The 20160-nt window shown below is 39.5% G+C and overlaps 1 protein-coding gene and 1 non-coding gene across 3 annotated transcripts; both read left to right on the top strand.

The window, feature by feature from the left end:
* The first annotated feature begins 201 nt into the window (after positions 1–201).
* Positions 202–13915, top strand: TGDS (TDP-glucose 4,6-dehydratase). Of its 2 annotated transcripts, XM_050915107.1 has the most exons (12): positions 202–278; positions 1429–1495; positions 1933–2001; positions 4646–4736; positions 5612–5754; positions 7384–7482; positions 8346–8405; positions 9851–9894; positions 10176–10341; positions 10900–10958; positions 12893–12990; positions 13401–13915. In XM_050915107.1, the coding sequence occupies exons 1-12, from the start codon at positions 202–204 to the stop codon at positions 13499–13501; spliced, it is 1074 nt and encodes a 357-aa protein (XP_050771064.1). In that variant the 3' UTR covers positions 13502–13915. The 2 variants fall into 2 exon arrangements, with proteins under 2 accessions (XP_050771064.1, XP_050771067.1); XM_050915110.1 differs by lacking the exons at positions 202–278; positions 1429–1495; positions 1933–2001 and adding an exon at positions 2012–2116.
* A 4826-nt stretch (positions 13916–18741) lies between these two features.
* Positions 18742–18814, top strand: TRNAF-GAA (transfer RNA phenylalanine (anticodon GAA)). Its single transcript has one exon. It is a non-coding gene; the product is annotated as a tRNA-Phe (tRNA).
* Positions 18815–20160: the final 1346 nt, after the last annotated feature.

Here is a 20160-nt window from a genome sequence, read left to right as displayed (position 1 = left end):
CAGAGGCGGCGAGCTCCGTTGTTCGGGCACGCGGGGAGAGAGGAAGGCGCTTTTTCACGCAGCCTCTTGCGGCCGCTGCGGCCCTGCCCGTGAAAACCCCGGGAGAGCTACGGCGTCCGTCCCGTGTTGCGCATGCGCAGTCGTGAGGTCGCGGCGCAAGGCGGGGGGGGCGGTGAGGGCTGCCGCCGTAAAGCGCGGACGATGTCGGGGCCGCCGGGTTCTGGGGAGCTGCTGGTCTTCGAGAAGCGGCTGCTGGTGACGGGCGGCGCGGGGTTCATGTGAGCGGCGGCTCGCCTCTCCGCTGGGCCGGGCGGGGGTAGCCGGTCTCCTTTCTGGGGGTGCGGGTGGGACGCGGCGGCTGGTGCGGCGGGTGGGGGGACCGGGCCGGGGCGGGAGGGGTCCCGCGGTGCCGCCTCGCTTGCGCGCCTCCCTTAGGCCTGTCCCGGGCCGGTTCCGTGGTGCCGCTGGCTCGGGCCGCGTTCGCTGAGGTGCAGGCTGCGGCGGGCGCAGCCCTTTCTGCAGGACCGGGTTCGCCTTGGAGGCTGCCTGTGGCTCTCCCGTGTCGTGGACTTTGAGGTGGTAAGCGGTGGGCTGCTGCCCGGCTGTCCTCGGACCGTGGTGAGGGAGAAGGTGCTCGGTGAAGGGACCTCCCAGCGCTGACGGTGGGAGTCGGTGCTCAGCCTCAACCAGGGTGGGGTACGGGGGTGGCTGCGCTTTGAGCCAACTGCTGTTTCTCATCCCCGCTCCCCAGCGCTGTGGGCTCTGCTCGAGGCAGAGAAGGTTCAGGTCCATCTTTAAGCTTGAGCCCTTCAGCGTGCTCAGAGTCTGAAGCTGTGAGAGGATTAGATTTCTGTGTGCGCCCCCCCCCGCCCCCCAGCTTGAGGGGCTGGAGATGTGAATAAGCCCTGCTAAACCTGAAGTGTGAGGGTGAGCTGCTTGTACACAAGACTGTACCAAAGAGAAATGCCACCTGCTAGTCAGGCTGTCATTTCTTACACCTAGCAGCAGTGTTGGAGTGTTGAGAGTCAGTATTGCGAGTTAGGAGAGGTGAGTGTTTAGTTCTCCCTAATACTTAATGTATGAACTTAAAAGTATAAAAGTGTTTTAGAATGGCAATTGAATGTAGCATAGAACAGTTTGGTTTGGGTTTTTTTTAGATGGCTGTGAGCAGTGCTGCTTTCTTTTGTTATAGCAGGAACTTCTAATCTGATTTTTAGTTTCATAACTGTGTGCAGTTATGGGCATTATCAATAGAATAATGTTGACATATCTTAAAATGTGTCTGTGAATTCCTCTTTCTCTTCTTTGGAGTACAGCCCCCTCTTCACCCAAAGCCTTCTGATATTACTAAACTTGTAATTTGTCATCTCTTTGTTACCTTAAGGCTAACTATATAATTGTAAAATATGTTTTTCTTCTATCCTGCAGTGCTTCACATCTAGTCGTCTCTCTCGTAAAAAACTATCCAAACTACCTGATCATAAATTTAGATAAGGTAAGTAGCTTGTTTTCTTTCTTGATATGGAAAACTTTTAAATGATTTTTAATGCAATCCATAACATGTTGAAATTTGTATGGATTATTGTTATTTATTAAATTTTTGTTTGACTATCCATTTGTTCCTGTGCAAAAAAAAAATTCAGCTGTTGTTCATGCTTACAGTCCTGTGCCCACCACAAATAATTATTTGTAAAAAAAAAAAAAAGGAAGCTTTTGAAGTTCTAAACTTCTGTTTAAGAATTTTTGCAGTTAGAATATCTTTCAGAGTTTTGTGTTTTTAAAGCTTCATCATGTCTGCTTGCAAAATAGCTTTTCTTTTGAAAGAAGTTTTTACTTTGCTCTCAAACTTTCTAGTGATTAGGTTGGATCTGAGTTAGCTTACTTACTTTCACAAAGCCCACTTAATGATATTGTGTGGGTGTTTCTCTTTAGCTCGACTACTGTGCAAGCTTGAAGAATCTTGAAACTGTCTCTGGGAAGGAAAACTACAAGTTTATCCAGGTGATAAAGCCTTCTCTTCTAGGAAACTTGACTTTTTACTGATTTTTATGCCTTCTTATCAAGGTAATGTGGTCTCCAGAGTTCCCCAGACTAGAAGCCACTGCTTTCATTTATGGTAAAGTTGAAATTACTTCTACTAATTCATTGTCAAGAATGAGTCAATGTATGTGACAGGTGGAAAAGACAACATTTACTTCATCTGTTTACCTTATTAATAGACTTCGTATTTCACCCACAGAAGTCTGTGACAATATGCAGTATATTCTGTCCCTTACATGAAGTAGTCTTTTGAAAGTTGATATATGTTATTGTATAATAAAGGTACAGAATTGGTAAAAGCCTGGTTACGGAGATGAGTGATTTTAGGGATGATTGCTTCACTCTTGATAGGTGGTATGGACAAGATGGACTCAGATTCGGCTCTTCTGTGCTTCTCTGATGCTATCTTAGATTTTGCACCTTCAAACACTGCTACTTGTCATATTCTGTGGTGTGCAACACATTCTTTCTTGTCCTGTTAGCACTAGATATCAGGCTACATTCTTGCTTTTGCTGCTGTTGATGCTGTGTAGTTCATAGTTGTTTTGGAACAGGGTCTCATGGGAACATTCAAGGTATGCCTTTTCTTTAAAAAATTTTGCCAATTACATTAGTTTACTGTTTCCACAGTTTTATCTTCAGACAGGAGATGGATTTAGACTTATTGTTCAGATAAACATTCTGACTGCTGGGTTTGTATGCTGAGGTTCTTCCCCTGTATGAAAGTCAGTACTGATGCTGGTCTGTCTGTCTAGCTGGACTGCCCGAGGTTGCAGGACATCAGAGAAATGCATGTAATTTGATTTTTCTGAAATAGCAACTTTGGGGAAACTTTGTCAGAGGTAGTAGAGGTAAGTTAAACGTATCTCTTAGATTCAGGCAAGGTTGGGAATTGAACTTGTCCTTGCCTGTTTGGTGACCCCCATGGGTGTTTACATTTTTGTGAACGTCTCTATTTCAGGAAGTGATTGTCTCTGAACTGTTGGGATAAAAGTTGCATGAGGGGAAGGGGATGTCTACGAAGCAAATGTATGTAGTTTCAGCATGCCCAAACTGGGTTTTTGGTTATTTTTCCTAATGTTTTTGACAGTTTCCAGTATGTGATATGAAATGCATGAATGCTGTAGAAAAGCCTTGTTACCTGGATATATATTAACATTTAATTGCTGGGGATAGCACGTAGTTCTAGAAGGCATCCTGTAAACAGCCAGATCCCTACGTGAAGCAGGGGGATAGCAACAAGGAATGATGTAGCTATACTGGTTCTGAACTAGAGTAGGAATACGTTCTCACAAAACTTACACCGGTATAATTCATTCCAACTTTTCAGTTGTTGGTGGTGGTTTTTTGTTTTGTTTTTTTGGTGTTTGGTGTTTGGTTTTTTGTTTGGGGTTTTTTTTTTTTTTGGAGCTTATATGCAGCTGGTATGCAGCCAAGCAGTTTACACTGATAGGAAAAAATGCACTGGAAAAAATACTCTGATGGACAAGCCCTACGACTAGAACTGTAACACTGTTACTGGCCTTGGGAGAGAGCAGGAAGGATAAATGCTCTAGTGGTGCTGTAGAAAAGAAGCTTGTTTTGGAAGGTAGAAAAGTAAAAGTTTAGAAAATTTGCATAGGGGCTGTATGAAAGATACAGTTTTATCACAATTTCTGTTGTTGCTCAGTACAGATGTATCAAGTTTGAATTTCAGTTTTTAAAAAAAGTCAATAATTGTAACCATTTAGTTCAAAATAATGCATGAGCCTGAAGTGTATTTACTGGAGAGTTTTAGCTCTGCTCAGGGATGAGAAATAGGAAAATCAGTTCATCTTCCTCCCGTTTCTGACATATAGTACTTCTTTGAGGCTATTGTTCAGAATTGTTGCTTGAGAACTTCTTAAAACGTAGGTGCATTTGAACTATTTTTAGTTAATTGCCTTGTTATTGAAAATACAAAAGTCTTCCTCCCCAAGACACCCGTTCTCAGGTACTATCTTGTTTAAGTTGAGCCAACAGATAAATATCAAAAGCTTTTTCTCAGCTTGCATTTACCTTTAAAAGCTGCTGTTGCTTCTGTGTCAAACTAGAGAATGGCTTGTGTGTCTGCCTGACTTTTTTTTTTTTTTTTAAATTGATATATTTAGGAAAAAAATCGCCAGAACAAACAACAAAAACCAAAATCCTTGCAAGACATCCAACCATCTATTTTGACAAAAGTGGAAATCCACTTCACCTTTTATAATGCCACTAGGTGTCACTGTCCATTAGCCAGACTCCAGTAACTCTCTTACTTTCTGTGGGAACTTTTCATTTCAGCCTCAGCATTCAAGCTACACACTATACTTCTGTTGTGTATATTTTGAGGGCGATGCTGTTTCTAATGTTAAATAGTAATATAAATCCTGAAATAAGTTTTGTTGAGGCTGTTGCTCAAAATGTGTGGAATTTATATCTGGTCTTGTTTTAGACATTGCATTGATAAATTGCCCAAAACTCAGTTGGTAGTGCTATTTGTGTCCTGTGCTTCCTTTGTGATGGTTTGTTATGTGACGCTTGGTACAAATGAAAGCTTACTATTTTCTATCAAAAATAATTTGTTCATGATTTTTTTCCTGTTTAGGGAGATATTTGTGAACCTGATTTTATAAAACAGCTCTTTGAAACTGAGAAAATAGATATAGTCCTTCATTTTGCAGCCCAAACACATGTAGGTGAGCATTGTTGCATGCTTTGGTATTATTTTCCATAAGTATATTTGTTTGAAATATATATTGATATTTTTTGTCTTTTCCCTTCATATAAAACAAGGATACAGTTTATCTCTACAAACTACATGATTCAATGTCTGGTGGCCTTTTTAACTTAAAGGGGTTCACAGCCTTAATTTAAAAAAAACTTCATCTGACTGTTGTCTATTTTCATTGTGCATAAATGGTAATGCTTTTTTTTGCATTACATTTTTAAATTCCATCTAGACACACATGTAACTGACAGTGTATTGGTGGAGTCATGAAGACAATGGAAAATGTCTTTTGTACATAGTTTGTACATAGCCTTAATTTTTTCTTGATTGGCTCCAACCTTGCAGGAAAAAACACAGTGTGGAAGCTGAAGGATTAGGCATAACTCCCTTCAGAATCCTGCCTGGATTCTAAAAAGAGAGAATGGATTACACTTCCTTTCATCATGAAAGGAGTATGGTAGGGATAGTTCTCATTAACAGTGTTACTGAAGAGTGGTAACCTGAAATAGGCAGTTTTAAGTGTCATCCATTCTCTCTTTTTAGATACCTCCCTAGTGGAGAGGGGAGGTACTTATGCTGCCACTTAAAGTTAGGTAATGCTATTTCAAATGGAACCGTCCATAGCCAACAAGCTTTTGCTCCTGATTCCAGCATCTTGCTGAGAGCAAGGATTTTGTCTTCAGGTAAATGTAGAAAGTGTCTTCATTTCATAATGACCTTGCTATCTGACAGTCGAACTAGTGATAAAGTCCCAGTCTATATTGCAGCCTCTAATATTACGGTTCAATAGGAAGCCATGTCTTGCCTAAATTTAATCAGAATTGTCTGAATTTTTTAATTTAGATCTTTCATTTTGGCATGCCCTGGAATTCACCTATGTGAATGTTTATGGCACTAATGTGCTGGTTGCTGCTGCGCATGAAGCCAATGTAGAGAAGTTTGTCTATGTTAGTACAGATGAAGTATATGGAGGTAGCACTGATGAGGTGAGTTTGAAAGCGCATGACGATTTTTCTAGCTTTACTTGCTTTTAATAGTGAAAACACAATGAGTCTAACTTTCCTTGGCCTTTGTAAATTTATGACTTCTGAGCTATTTCTGAAAATACTGGAACTTGTAAACAAGCACTGGTTGTTTCCAGAAAGCGAAGTATCAAAATTGTCCTGCATCTTTTTGTAGCATGTTTTCTATTGAATACGTGTTACCTAAAGCAGTGAGATTGTGGTCATTAATGACATGTGAATACTGCTCAGAGATAGTATCAAAGGAATGTATTATACAAATTTTGCCTTGGAGCATTCATGAGACTTCAGTAGTGCACACAGTATGTTGTTGGGGTGGGTTTTTTTTGGTTTTTTTTTTTTTTGTTCCCCCCCCCGCTCTGCCTTGACTATGAACTTGGTAGGCAGGGAACTGTTTTATACTCTAGCTAAAATACTAACAGGACTGTAGGTACTGACAATTCAAACAGAAAACATTTTCTGTATTACTGGAAGAAATATGCAGATGTTTCTTGTTGTTCTATGGAAATCTTTTTGATTCTTGCCAATTTATGCCTGACCTTAATTCAGGAAATGTAATTTAGCTCACTAAAAAGACAAATTATGCATGCTTATCTTTATAAAGGCGTAAATAAAGGCCAAGGAGTCTTGTGCCGTAATCCATGAAATACTAATGTATTTCAGGAAAGTCATGTGCACTTTCTTACTGTTGCAATGTCTTTATCAGTTCCTTCAACACAACTTCAATCTGTAGACTTTTGTGATACCCAAGGATGTTGTTTTCCTGCATGTAGACCAGGGGTTTGGCTGAGACAACTTCAAGTGAACTTTTTCTGCCTCTGGGCCTTAAAAAGAGCACTTTCATTTAATCTGTTTTTTGTTCTCTTTGTGAATCATAGCAGAAGTTCTGGAAGAGAGGTTTTTTGGGGGGGAGGAAGGTGAAAAAGTAAATTGGGGTTGATGAATTACAGAGGCAAAGGTCAGACAGGAACAGTGAGTCTTTTAACCACTTGTTAAGGTGATTGTTATGAATTGCACTTCAGGCAGTGTAGAATCCCTCCTTTCTTTGGTTTGTTATTTTATCTTCCTCGCCCCACCCCCAAGTGAGAAGTAGATAAAAGTATCAGGATAGCCATGAAGCTACCTGTATTTTTGAAGCCTTGCTTTGGAGGGCTTTGGGTTGAAATTCTACTTTTCTTATAGAAATAAAATTTATAGAAAAGGGAGAATGGACCCCTTTTGTTTAGGACTGAATGGTCAATTTGCTAGCTGTGGTGCAATGGCACTCTGAGGCAATATGAGCCTGAAAAGGATTGAACCTCTGTGTGGCAACAGTGATTATTTTACAAGATAAAAATCTAAGGACCTGCTACTGTAAGGTACTCTGCTAGAAGTATAGAAATATTACTGCTGGTATTCTAGCCACCTCCTGTATTTGATAAATAGATTGTCTTTTGTTATTGGTCTTCTGCTGTAAGTGGAAGGGTGCCTTTCTCAGACTGGTGTGCTTGGATATTTAGGGATTTTTATTTCAGTTGCAACTGCACCTTTTGTAACTTTAAGACTTATTTGGGCAAAAGAGATTGAGTAATGCAAATTTTCTTTTCATTTTAGGAATTTGATGAATCTTCACCAAAACGTCCAACAAATCCCTATGCCTCCTCTAAAGCAGCTGCAGAGTGTTTTGTTCAGTCTTACTGGGAAAGATACCAAGTAAGTTGATGCAACCTTCAAAAACTCTGAAGCCCATACTTATGTGTCTGTATTATGTATATAAGAGTATAGAAGAAAAATCAGTACTAGTCCACACAGTGCCACCTCTTTCCTGATTGCTAGTCATGTAGTTTGGATGTGTCTGAGGATGTCTACCACTTAGCGGTGGAGATACACTGATACAGTGGGGAGAGGTCAAATGTTTTTAAATTTTTTTGAAAATCTGAACTGTAATGTCTAAAAATGTTCTGTGATAAAATGGTCAAAGAGAACATTAGCAATTCAAAAAACAGTGTTAAGCTTGAAGGAAATCTGTTTATACAGAAGTAGAATATGGAAAGTTCAAATTGTATTAAGACTAGGCTTATAGTGAAAGCAAAAAAAAAAAAAAAGGAGAAATTCCCCTATTACTCAGATTTGTTTAAGCAAAAATATTTAAAAATGTGAATACTGTAGTCTTTTGTTCTTGACATGTCCTTCTGCAATGTTGTTTTTGACATAAAGCTGACTTGAATAAGATGTTAACGACTTTGAAACATTTTCTTGGAATAAGAAGTACTAAGCCAGTCTTCAGTCAACCAGATACATGTATGTGATGTCCTATGGTGGTTCCATAGTAAGACTTAGAGATTACAAACATTTGTCACTTGTGGTGCTTCTAGCAGACTGAGAAGGCTGGAGGCCCTTGCCTATTTGACAGAAGTACGGATAACTTAGTTCATTAATGTTTGTAAGGGCTTGCAGATTTTTGAATAAGCACTGTGGGTGTGTCAGTTTATTATTTATTGATCAGCAAGAAGCCTACAGCTTTTTACTGGTATATATTCTCGTATGTAATCACATGCATGTTTAATGCTCTTAAGTTTCCAGTTGTTATCACACGGAGCAGTAATGTTTACGGACCACACCAGTATCCAGAAAAAGTAAGTTAAACCTATGCTTTACTCTGAGCTTCAGTATACTATAATTCAGGCTTGCAGTGATGTTACTTTTTTTTCTTATAAGAATGGAATGACTTTTGAAAAAAGCACTGTCTTGCAAGTATATTTGTCCACGCTTACGTGTGATTATATATTTTGATCTCGCACGAATATGTCTTACCATCAACACAATGAACACATGTTTTTTGGTTGTCAGTAAAGCATCAGTTAGAGATTTCTAGTTATTTACATGAATTTACTACAATGACTTTGTTTTGTAATTTTTCTATTTTTCAAAGGGTATTTAACTGCCCTATGTCTGGCAGGGTTCCCCTACAAGTTACATTAACTCACATGTCATGTGCTGTGATTAGGAATGTGTAATAACTAAGGTAAACATTTCAAAAAGTAAATTGCGAGAGAGCAATATGTCTGGTATAGAAAGAGATGTTTCAACCCATACAGAAAATAGATAAGATGAAGCTATGGCAATCAGATATAAGGTGAGAAGCAGCGCAAAGTGACTTGTTCTTTCTGTATGTCCATACATACCTTGCGGGGTAACTATTTAAAATGGTTATTAATGAGAGGGAATTGCATTTGCAGGCAATACCAAGACCTGCTATGCTAGTGAATGGAAATACACTGACGGAATGATAGTGATAATCAGACATACTCTTTGGAGTTCAGAGCTTGTGTGAAATATTTTGCAGTTCTAGTGAGGTATTTTTTGATTTGAATTGCTTTTTATGTGTTGGGTTTTTTTTGCAAATAAATTTTAAGCAAAATAAGCAATGTTTTTTAAAATATCTTTTTCACTGATCTGTGGCTTGGGAAATGTCTGCCTACAGGTTGCATGGTGTTGGGAGTATATTCAGGGAAAGTGTCACTATTGCTTTCAATTTATATACTTCCTCAAGTATCCATTTTTAGTTACTGCTAAGAACATAAGACTAGACTAGATGGATCTTTAGTTTTACCTAGTACGTCTGCTCCTGTGTTTAGAGTAGTAAGTTAACAAAATTAAAAGAATTGCAATAGCTTTCTAATGGCTGCAGTTTAAAAACTTTAATAGCAAGGCCAACTGTTCTGAAGTTTCTGGGACATTATGAATGGATCTAAGCTTGTAGCTGAACATAATAGTATAGTACATAAGTAATGGAACCATTTTCTTTTGTAAAAATGTTACATTTGTAACTACTGATTTGTAATGGTTGACCAGAAAGATAAGCTTTACAACACAGTAGACACATGTACTCTTAAAAAAACCCCAAATCCTTGCAGTTTCTAGGCTTGATGCATTCTTTGATTATACTTAAGAAAACTTAAAAATATTTAAAGGGTCTTATTAAAATACTTAATGATACTTACTGGTGAAGCCCCATGTTCTTTGCAGAATAACAGTTTCTAAAATAGCAGCGTAATGGTTTTTTTGTTCAATTCCTTAGGTTATTCCAAAGTTCATATCCTTGTTACAACAGAACAGAAAATGGTATGTAATATGCTTTTTTGTTTGTGGTATTTGTGCTATAAAACTGTAATTACAGTTATAAATATGTGGTATAGTTTGTAAAATGATAATTTCATAACTAAGTTATGAATTGCTTATTTTAATAATAGGTTTTCCTTAAACTAAAGGTTTGTTTGCATGTCAGCTACTTAAGGTGCCTTCAGGTAACAGCTAACAGCAAAACTGCTTAAAACACAGTCTGATAATTTGAATGCTTCTTTTTAAGGATTAACAAAAATTTCTTGCCTTTTTCTGGTTTTAAGCTGTATTCATGGTTCTGGACTTCAGAGAAGGAATTTCCTTTATGCAACTGATGTGGTAGAAGCATTCCTTACTGTCCTGAAGGAGGGGAAGCCAGGTGAAATTTATAACATTGGAACCAACTTTGAGATGTCCATTGCCCAGCTGGCTAAGGAGTTAATCCATTTAGTGAGTAAACAGTTATGATTCTTTTCTTTGACAGTCATTGCACATATGAACAATTCTACTATAAGCCTTTTGTAGCTCTGAGGGAGCTTAGGCTTGTGGTGGGTCTTAGAAGATAATTGTAGCAGAACGATGTGCTAGCCTTTCTGTGGCAACTGTACTATGTAAGTTTGCAGTACAGGCTATCATGCGTTGCATTGCTACATCACTTATCCCGACTGGGACATAACTGGCATAATGATAAAATACCATTTGGTAGGGTTTTTTCATGCTGGCTGCTTCAGTTTTGGTCTGAGAATGTGGCACTATTAAAATCTAATAATTTGATTATGAATGGTTAGGCAGTGCTCGGATGAAGGAGAAGTATTGGAATTGTTCTAGATAGTTTTGATAATTTCAGTAGTTTGAAAACTCAGTTTACACAAAAGACCATTTCTGTTTGTGGTTTGGTGGGTTTTTTTTTAACAGACTTAAATCTTGTTAAAAAAAAAATCTGTTTTTAAATGTATGTTAAGACAGTGCAAGATGTGTGGGGGTGATTTTTGTTTCTCTTCTTGACAGATAAAGAAGACCAGTTCAGAATCTGAAATGGAGCACTGGATGGATTATGTCAAAGACAGGTAAGAAAATAGTGAAGCACATGCAGGATAGCTTTATCCTGAAGGTTTCTGGAACTCTTGCCAAATAGTTTTTTGTGAAAATGTTTCTGCTCTTCAGGAGGGAAAGCTTTTGAGGGAGTAAGAGCTGTTTAGCTTCTTAATTTGGGGGGGGGGGGGGGGGGGGGGGGGGGAGGCGTTGCTAGTGGATTTGGCATCTATGATCTGTACAGAACACTGTATAGAAAAACAGGATTTCCATTTATTACTTGGATCTTTAGGTCAGAGTATATGTCTTGAAGGGGAATGTGCTAATCTGTCTTCAAACTTTCTTCAGACTTCTCGCTACTGAAGTCTGCTCTGGGAAAAGGACAGGTTTTACACAGCAGCTAAAACTTTTCTTAAGGGTAGTTTAGCTGGTTTATTCAGTACTTTGTATTCAGCATCACTTGAGTGAGATGAATCTCATCATCTCTCATTTAGCTTTAGTATTTTGACATTAATGTGACTAGTTCAGACTTAGGTGTGCTTTATAGGTAAGACCCACTCTCCACAGGCAGAAATACACACCTATGGAGTGTAGTTAATTTTAGATTCCTATCCTAAGCTGAAACTGCTATCTCAAGAGTAGATGTAAAACTCCAAGGTGCCAAAGTTAGGGCAGCAGCAAAAATGAATAGCTTTTATAAATATGCTTTTGCTGTGTGTTTCTGTCCTTAATTTCAGGCTTGGTTTGGCTCTGTTCTTTTATCTCTATTTCTTTTCTGCAGCAACAATGAGTATCTGCTTACTTTAGATATCACTCTCTCCAGAGTGATTAGAAATGATGTATCTACTGATAGCAGTTAAGTATTATTATGGCCTTTAGACTTCTCACTTTCTGTTCACATTTGGGTTGTTATCATGGCAACTGAAGTGTCTTTAAATGTACTAATTTTTGTTTTTAAAAGGAAGTGTTCTTCAGAATCCTATCTGAGTGTATTGCAGGACTTTGAACAAATTGCCTTTGGCTCACACAATGTGAGTGTTCACTAGGTCTCGGTGTAACTCAGATTGAGATGTTTCTTCACGTGTGTTGGGCCCTGTCCGCTAATGTTTAAACATAAATGGGCTTGGGAAAACTAACCACATAGGAATACATGTTTCAAAGAATGTTGAGGTCTCATAAAAGATTCTTAAGACACCTAACTAATGATTCTTTAATTCTATAATGAGTGACTTAAAGGTCATGGGGGGTTACTTGCCATGGAAAAATTAGTTCTGCCTCTGCTTGAGATTAGCATGTTTTAATAACGGTGATAAGTAGCTGGTTTCTGTCTGCACATGTAGCTTAACTGTTCAGTATGCTAGTGCCGGTAGTGCAGGAATATTAGACTAGACTACCTAACTGCCCGATTGTGGAAGTGAAAATTTGTGCCATGCTTAAATGTAGGGAATCTCTTTCTGTGTTGAATCTTGCAGCCTGGGATTCTACATATTCATATTACTAAGTTTGTGTAGCTAATGAGGCACTGTAATGGCAATGCTTTGGAAGTCTATGTATTTAAAATCTGAAGTATGTGAGAATTTGTGGGCTTTCAGGATGAAAAATCTGAATGCTGATATTCGAAAACACTGGCTTGCGTAGTGACTGTCTAAAGAGTTGCAAATGCACTGATTTGCACAATTGCATTGGCAGTGATTTGAGCTTTGCATTCATTTTTGTGCCAATAAGATATTAATTCATATTTATTCTAGTCAATTCCAAGAAGTTGACTGTACAAACTGAATTGTGTTGTTCTAGCTGCACTCAACTGCTACGTATTTTTTGAAGGCAATATAATCTATTCATGTTGATGGGAATTTTCAACATTGAAGGATACTTAATGTTAGTTTGAAGACCATGTGACGTACTGCATCCCTAATTAATGAAAAAGTCTAATCAAATTGTTTTCCATGTGCCTTTTATACTTCATCAGACCTACCAATGACCTGAGATACCCAATGAATTCAGAAAAAATGCACAACTTAGGATGGAGACCTAAAGTGCCTTGGAAAGAAGGAATAAAGAAAACAAGTAGGACTGATGGCTTTTACACTAATTGACTTAGAAATGATTGGAGGATGGAAAGGGAATGGGGGGGAAATGGGTGTATAGGTTAGTTAATGAGAAGCTAAAGAGAATGAATTTAATACTTTAATTTTACATAAAATTGGCTGCTTTTTAAGTAGTGAATTTACCTGATTTAAAAAAAAAAAAGGTTAATCACAATAAATTAGCATCGGGTACTAGAATTAATTACTTTTAATGCTAGAATAAGTCTTGCGTAAAGAATTTATAAAATCTAAACTAGATTTTTTTAATATTATAGGTTAAAATTTTGCATAATGAACTATTAGCATGTTGTTAGTCTTATGATTTTGTGGAATATTTGAATTTCTGTTTTCTCTGGTCAACTTGACTCATCAACGTTCTCTTCATACTAGTTGAATGGTACAAAGAAAACTTTCACAACTGGAAAAACTCGGAGAAAGCTTTGGAGCCCTTTCCTGTGACAGAGCCATTTGCACAGCTCGGTGGTCCGTAGGGTGGCAGAGAACCTGAAGGAGTTTATTCTACCTCATGCAGTCTTTTCTTCGAAGCCTGCAATCAAGTGGCCACACTGAACTCTTAATGTATTCAAGATACATGGACCATGATGAATACAGAGCTGCAGTACGGCACAACTTTGGAAGGGCTTCAGCACTTTATAAGTTGAACCTGTTAATTTCAGCTTTTGGTGCAATACTATATTCTCACTAGGTGTTGACTTTAAAGAACTGTACAGGGTGAATATTTATAATGCTATAAATTAGTGTAACTGAAGCCAAATCTGCCTTATTAATTAAGAATAATTAACTGTGATTACAGCTTTTGGGACTTTCAATGAAATTTGTTTTAGTTCTGGAATTGTTCATCTGTTTGTTTTCACAGTGTAATATATTATTTTTGTCACTTTAAAGACTTGTATTTTATTTTTAACCAAGGGGAAAAAATGCTATATTTTCTGGAGAGTATAAATCAGTTGATAAAAGCTAGATACGGCATCCATATGGTTCAGTCCTTTTCTCTGTTGGTGCAGTATTACCTTCTGTAGATGACTGATTAAACTGTTATCTACTCTATAACTTTAAATGCCCTTTTTTAAGGGGGTGGGGGGGAAGGTATCAAGAAGTACCAGGCGTTCTCACTGAGATTTCCAGAAGCATTTTCTTAAACTTTGCTCTGTTTTAGATGTCCTCTTTTTACTGTATTACTGTCTTTTATGTGTTAATTTCCTTTTCTTAACTGTAATTGTGCAAACTTGAAATACTGTAACACAGTTAACATTCCAGTGATGTTATTTCCTGTGATATGAAGGCTATTTATGGAGAAAAATTTTAAGCACTCCTTTTCCTGTGAATTGCGGGTCGGCAGACCTTATTCAATGCAGTGTTTCACAATTTTGTTTTGTTTTTTGGTGACAAACATTTTAAAGGTGAAACAATATTTGAGTTTTAATGTAAAGTTTGGGAGGAAACTTCAATTCTAGAAATATGTCAATGAATCTTTTTCAAAGTTGATTTAGTAATAAAAGTTACAGTGTAACTGGTTTCTCTTAATTAAGTAAACACGCTGAAAAAATAGATGGTGGTGGGTTTTTTTATATTTCTTAGTTCTTCCTGTATCCTGAAAAAATCGTCTTCACTTTTTTGGCTTTGAGGTGGCAGACGTAGAAGGGAAAACTCCTCTTGGTTTTACCACTTTAGCTTCTGTACTTGGCACAGTCCCAGACCCTTCTGTTGCCACTGGGTAGAGCTGCAGAAGCGTAGGACTAGGAGGCTGCGACTTCTAAAGTCTCTCAGAAATTGGGAGTTAACTCTCAAAACACAAGTATGTGCAGAAGTCCTTTCCTCATCACCCTAAGTGCAGGAAGAATGGAGCTTGAGGCATTTGCTTTAGCTTTGCCCCTGCTAGAGTTTTGGTAGGAACTGAAGATAAAACCTAGTAGTACTGACCCAGATAGCCTACAGGTAGTGCTGCCTTTGGACCCACAATGCTCCCAACCTCATCACACCTCTTGTGTGTTGCGTGGTGCTGTTGATAAAATGCCATGTTTGGGAAGGACAGAAGTTACAGGACTTCATATGAACTAGTCTATTAGAATACTTGGCTTACCAGATACTTAAGGTTAAGCTTCTACTGATGATGAATCACTTAAATTTCATTGTTAAACACATGTTTCTGGTAACATTCAAATATTTTCTTAATTTTTATATTTTCTTGAGATACAGCTTCCTTACAGTATGCAGTGAGTTACTTACCCACCTTACTGTTTTGTATTTTACGAAAGTCAATACCAGAAATAGCTGAAGTACTGCAAAGATCTGTTTTAGCTGTATTTAAGCTTACTGTGGCAGCTGCTCTGGGTGAGCTGCATGAAGGTATGTATCTTTCACATCTGCTTATGCTGGTTATGTGATGTGTCTTTAATTTTAGGAATAGAGATTATAGATTATAAAATTACTATTTTTAAACCTTACAAGTAGGTGCAGTGTCTTTGGAACATTAAAAATCAGTTAACTTGTGATAGTGTTATCAGATCAGAAATACACAGAAGAAAGCAGTTGTGTGTGATGGGTTTATTGAATAGATCTTTTAAAAGTTGTTTTCAATGTTTAGATGCTGAAGATGCAAGCTTTGACATTTATGTGACTATCCAAGCAAGTGATGTTACTGGGAGTGGATTTTTAGTGGAAGCTGTTCTTGTTTATTTAAATGTTTTTGAAGATTTAATCCTTCCAAGTGTTTGAGATTTTTGGCTCGGTGTTCCTACTTTTATTTATATATATATATATAAAAACATACATGCACATTTAAAAATATATATAAATACATATTTTTTAAAAAATCAGTCTAGGAGGCTTTTGCTTTGAGCTACTTTGCTGTAGATCAGGTTGCCTTAGCAGGTGAGTGCTCTGGTAGGAGCATTCCTTTCACAGGGAAAAGTCTTTTTCCTGTTAAAGAAAACAGCTTATTTTGCCATTAACCTGGCTTCCGTAGGAAGAAAAGGACAAAGGATCAGCTAGTGAACTGTTAATGTGGAGAAGTGTAATGCTTTTAGTTTTTATTTCTCACTGTTTTTACTTGGAAGATAGGAAGAAGCATTTCTGCAGAAGGCAAAGGTCGTAATGTAAAATACTGTGAACACAGCAATCTTTCAGTCCACTTTTCTCAAGGTTTGTGTCATAGAACAAAGTGAGGTTACACCAATAAGAAAATAAATGGAGTAAACATGTATGTCGCTGAAAGTGCTAAAACTTTTCTAAAGGAGAAGGGCTGGCCTTCAGCGAAGGGTTTCTATCCAGGTTCCATCACGGATGAGAGGCACACACTTGGGAAATTATTTGGGGGCAGCTGTCAGTTCTGCATCTCTTTTTGGGCTTACTGTTGTGGGTTGGATCAGATCTTCAGGAAGCAGCTCCTGAAACCCCTTGTGCGTTGGGGAGAACCAACATTGCTACCCCATTATCTTGGCGTACCACGCCTGCCATTCAGTACATCCCTTGCAAGCAGCAAGTGGATTTGAAAGAATTTGGAAGACGGTGAAGCGGGCAGCTGAGGCAGGGCTGCCTGCCATCCGCCTGCCCTGCGAGTCGTGGCCGGTGGGGCCTGTGTGTGTGTGTGTATCGGTTCCAGTTTGTGTGATGGAGATAATCCTTGCTTTCTCCAAGGCTTTCTCTGGTCCGACCTTGGCACTTGCTTGCTTACATTTGTATGCTGCTTGGCGTGAAGGGGTGCCAGCTGTGGTTCAGGCTGGTTTACATTGTCATAATATGACGGACTAGAAAATAGCTTTTGTTTGTCCACCCTGTCCTTTACTAGATATAGGAGGAAGGTCGTGGGTGAAAAAACTGGTGGGGTTTTTTCAATTTGGTGTGGTTTTTGTTGTGTGTGTGGGTTTTTTTGTTTTGTTTTGGTTTGGTTTTTTTTACTCCAATCCCTATTCTGGAGGGGTACAAAATAGCACAAATTTGGTTTCCCATTAGTTGTGAATAGCTTTGGCTGGACTCAGAATGCTCCATTTTGCTAAAACTGTGTTCTTATGCCCTTTAAATAGCCATGAAATGCTAATACATTTCTACTTTTCAGTAGGAGGAACTTTCATACAAAAAAACAAATTTTGTTGGGGGAAAAAGTGGCTGTTTTATGAAATATACTATATCTGAGACTGGATTGTCCTTCTCTTTTGTGTTTGTTTCGTTTTGTTTTGCATTACCTTTAGTTTTTATTTCCATTTCACCTGGCAAAACAAACGGTTCTAAAAATAATAAAAATTAGAATAACCTGTTGGTCCATAGTAGCTCTGATTTTTGTGGTAATGTATGAAAACTCTAAAGTCAATACTGTTTTGACTTCTAGGCATGTCGTCACACATTTGGAGTTTATCTGCACCAAAGATCACAAGATTATGTTAGCTGCATCAGTAGGAGACACGCTTATTAAGTGATTACATTCATCATTTCTCAGCAAAACAATCATTGCCAGTGGCAATGGAAAATCATGAGAATATGAGATTTTGTATCAGTATGTTGTTAGCACACCTCTTTAATACAATGGTGTGTTTGTTTTGGTTTTTTAACCTCTCCCAGACTGAAATTTTTTGTTAAAGATTTTTTGGGTTTGGTCACTAAACTGCGGGCCCAGTCCTCAGCATTTTGACTTCTGAAAATATGTCTTTGACTTCTGAAAATATGTCCGCTCCTGAAGAACAGTGGTTGCTCACAAACGACTTTTCCAAAAGTGGGACAACTTGAGGAAAAATAGACTCTGAAATTAAAAGGAAATATGGGGATGTATGTCACCAAATATTCACAGGGCTAGTCTGGGAAAAGGCTGCTTCTTGCACACTTGAAAAAGGAGGGAGTTGTTAAACTCCTCTATTACTGTGGAAGAGAAGTTTGTTGGGCTTTTTTTGACTAACAGGAGGGAGAAGCAGTGGGCAATCTTGCAAAGCACCGTTTCTCCCCATGCAGCATGCAGGGAGCATGAATAGGGATGCTCTCACAAGTAGCTTTTTCTAGAGCCGTGCAAGTAAACACAAACTTGATATGGGAGCGTCCAGCACCAGTGCCACATGTGCTAATGTGTGCACTCAGGTGCATCCTTTACCTTCGACCTATAGCCACAGGAGTGTGATAACAGTCACCTGTTGAAATAAATGCCTAACCCACGATGTGAGAATAAACTATTTTTTCTTATGCCTGTGCTTAGTCAGGATTTGTGATTTATGCAGACACATAGAGCTTCTTCTGTGGAATGTGCATCTCTGAGCAAGACCATGGAAAAACGAGGATGGTGGTGCCCTTTCTATTCATGTCTATTTGCGGTACATCAGCTATGTACAGAATTTGTCAGACTTCAAAATAAAGTCCCTGAAAACTGAAGCAAAAATACTGCCGATTTAACGCTCCTGAATCCCACAGAATATTCTAGTTCCTGTTACCCCCCAAATAATCCAGGGAGCCACAGCCGAAACACGTTTATCCTGATACTGAATGCATGCAGGTTGTGTATTGTGCATAGACGTACACATATAGTTTTGTGTTATTATTGCATTTGTCTTTGCCTTAAGGCATAATTTCGTTTGCAAAGACCCGTCATCGATTCGTTTGTGGTGTTCATGGTCTCCGGCAACGTAGGGCGAATAACGTCTGTCTTATTTAAATCACCGCGGACAAATACCAGCCAGGCTATGGGTGGAGGGGAGTCGGTTAGTGGGATCACTTCGGTGACATCGACAGCGGCGCCGAAATAGCTCAGTTGGGAGAGCGTTAGACTGAAGATCTAAAGGTCCCTGGTTCGATCCCGGGTTTCGGCAGAAGACTTTTTTCCTTTTTTTTTTTTTTTACTTTTCTTTTCTCCTTTTTCTCGCCCTGCTCGGGAGGTGGCGGGCGGCTCCCGCTGCTGCCGCCGCCCCGCCGGCTCTGGCCGCTGCGCACGGCCCGGCCCTGCCTCTTCCTGCCCGGCCCGGCCGCGTCCGGGGCTTGTGCGGGGCACCTGGCCGGGGAGCTGCTTTGTCGAGCTGATAGCGGCCGTGTCGCTCGTGACAAATCGTTTGTGAGCGTTCATGTCGCATCATACGTGTCATTCGTGACCGTTCGCGTCGAGCTGGTAGCGGGGCGCGCTGTCAATGGCCCCACCCGGATCGCTCTGCCAGGGCGTTCCACTGCTGGGCCTGAAATCCCTTGTTGTCTTCCTCAGTTGGCTTTTTTTTTAAAAAAAAAAACAAAAAAGTGGTGGAGGCATTTCCAATGGTGAGAATCAGGGAAACGATGCCATTTTACCTCTGTTAAAAGTGTGCACATTGACGCTTGCCAGGTGATGGCATGGATGCACAGGTACTGCTTTGCAGAGCCTCCTATACAATCTATAGCAGCCTGGCGAAGCAGCAACCTTTGGCGTGCCCGCGTTTCACACGTGTGGCGTGCGTGTGAGAAAACCACGCAGAGGCGATTTGCGAAGGAGGTGGGGGGGAATGAGCCGTCGAGCCTCCCCGTCCTCTCTTCTAGTGCTTCGTGCCACAGAAGAGGGGAGGACAGGCTGCAAAGCAAGCCATGAAATCACAGAAATGCCGTGCAGCTCACGCCTACCCAACACTGTGTATGCCTGCCGTCCTCCCCGGCAACTGGAAATGCAGCATCTGGGAGGGTGTGCCTTCCAGTTTCCCTTTTTAGCTCTTCTAAGTTTAAGCTTTTTATTTAGGATGGAAGAACTGAAAGCAGAAAGCTTCATTCCCAGTCCCTTCTCTGCCCTCCACCGCCTCCCGCTATAAATGAAGGGAGGGACACTAGAAGAGAAAGCGAAACTGTACGGAGAGGAGCGGGATGGCGTGGGAGGGTAGGGGCAGGGAGGGAGAGAGGCTCTCAGGAGGATGGGGATAGAGGCAGAGACAGAAGGATTAGAGATTGTTTCTCACCAAAATTCCTGGACCTCACCATTCCTCTGCTGTCAACAGATAGCTGAAACTATTTCTGGTTCACAAAAAGCCTAAGGAATAGGTTCAAGGCCAGAAACTCTGGTAATTAATGTAATCTAGTGTTTACCGTTCATGTATTTCCCTCTGATCTTTTCTTTACTTTTAAGTTGGGAAAAAATCACTTGGATTTTTCCAAAGCATATTTTTAAGGAGGGCATCTGGTTTTGGTTTGAAGACATGAAGAGGCA

The sequence above is a fragment of the Gymnogyps californianus genome, chromosome 1, assembly GCF_018139145.2.
Source record: "Gymnogyps californianus isolate 813 chromosome 1, ASM1813914v2, whole genome shotgun sequence".
In the NCBI taxonomy this organism is placed as follows: Eukaryota; Metazoa; Chordata; class Aves; order Accipitriformes; family Cathartidae; genus Gymnogyps; species Gymnogyps californianus.
This window is presented reverse-complemented; position numbering and strand designations above follow the sequence as displayed.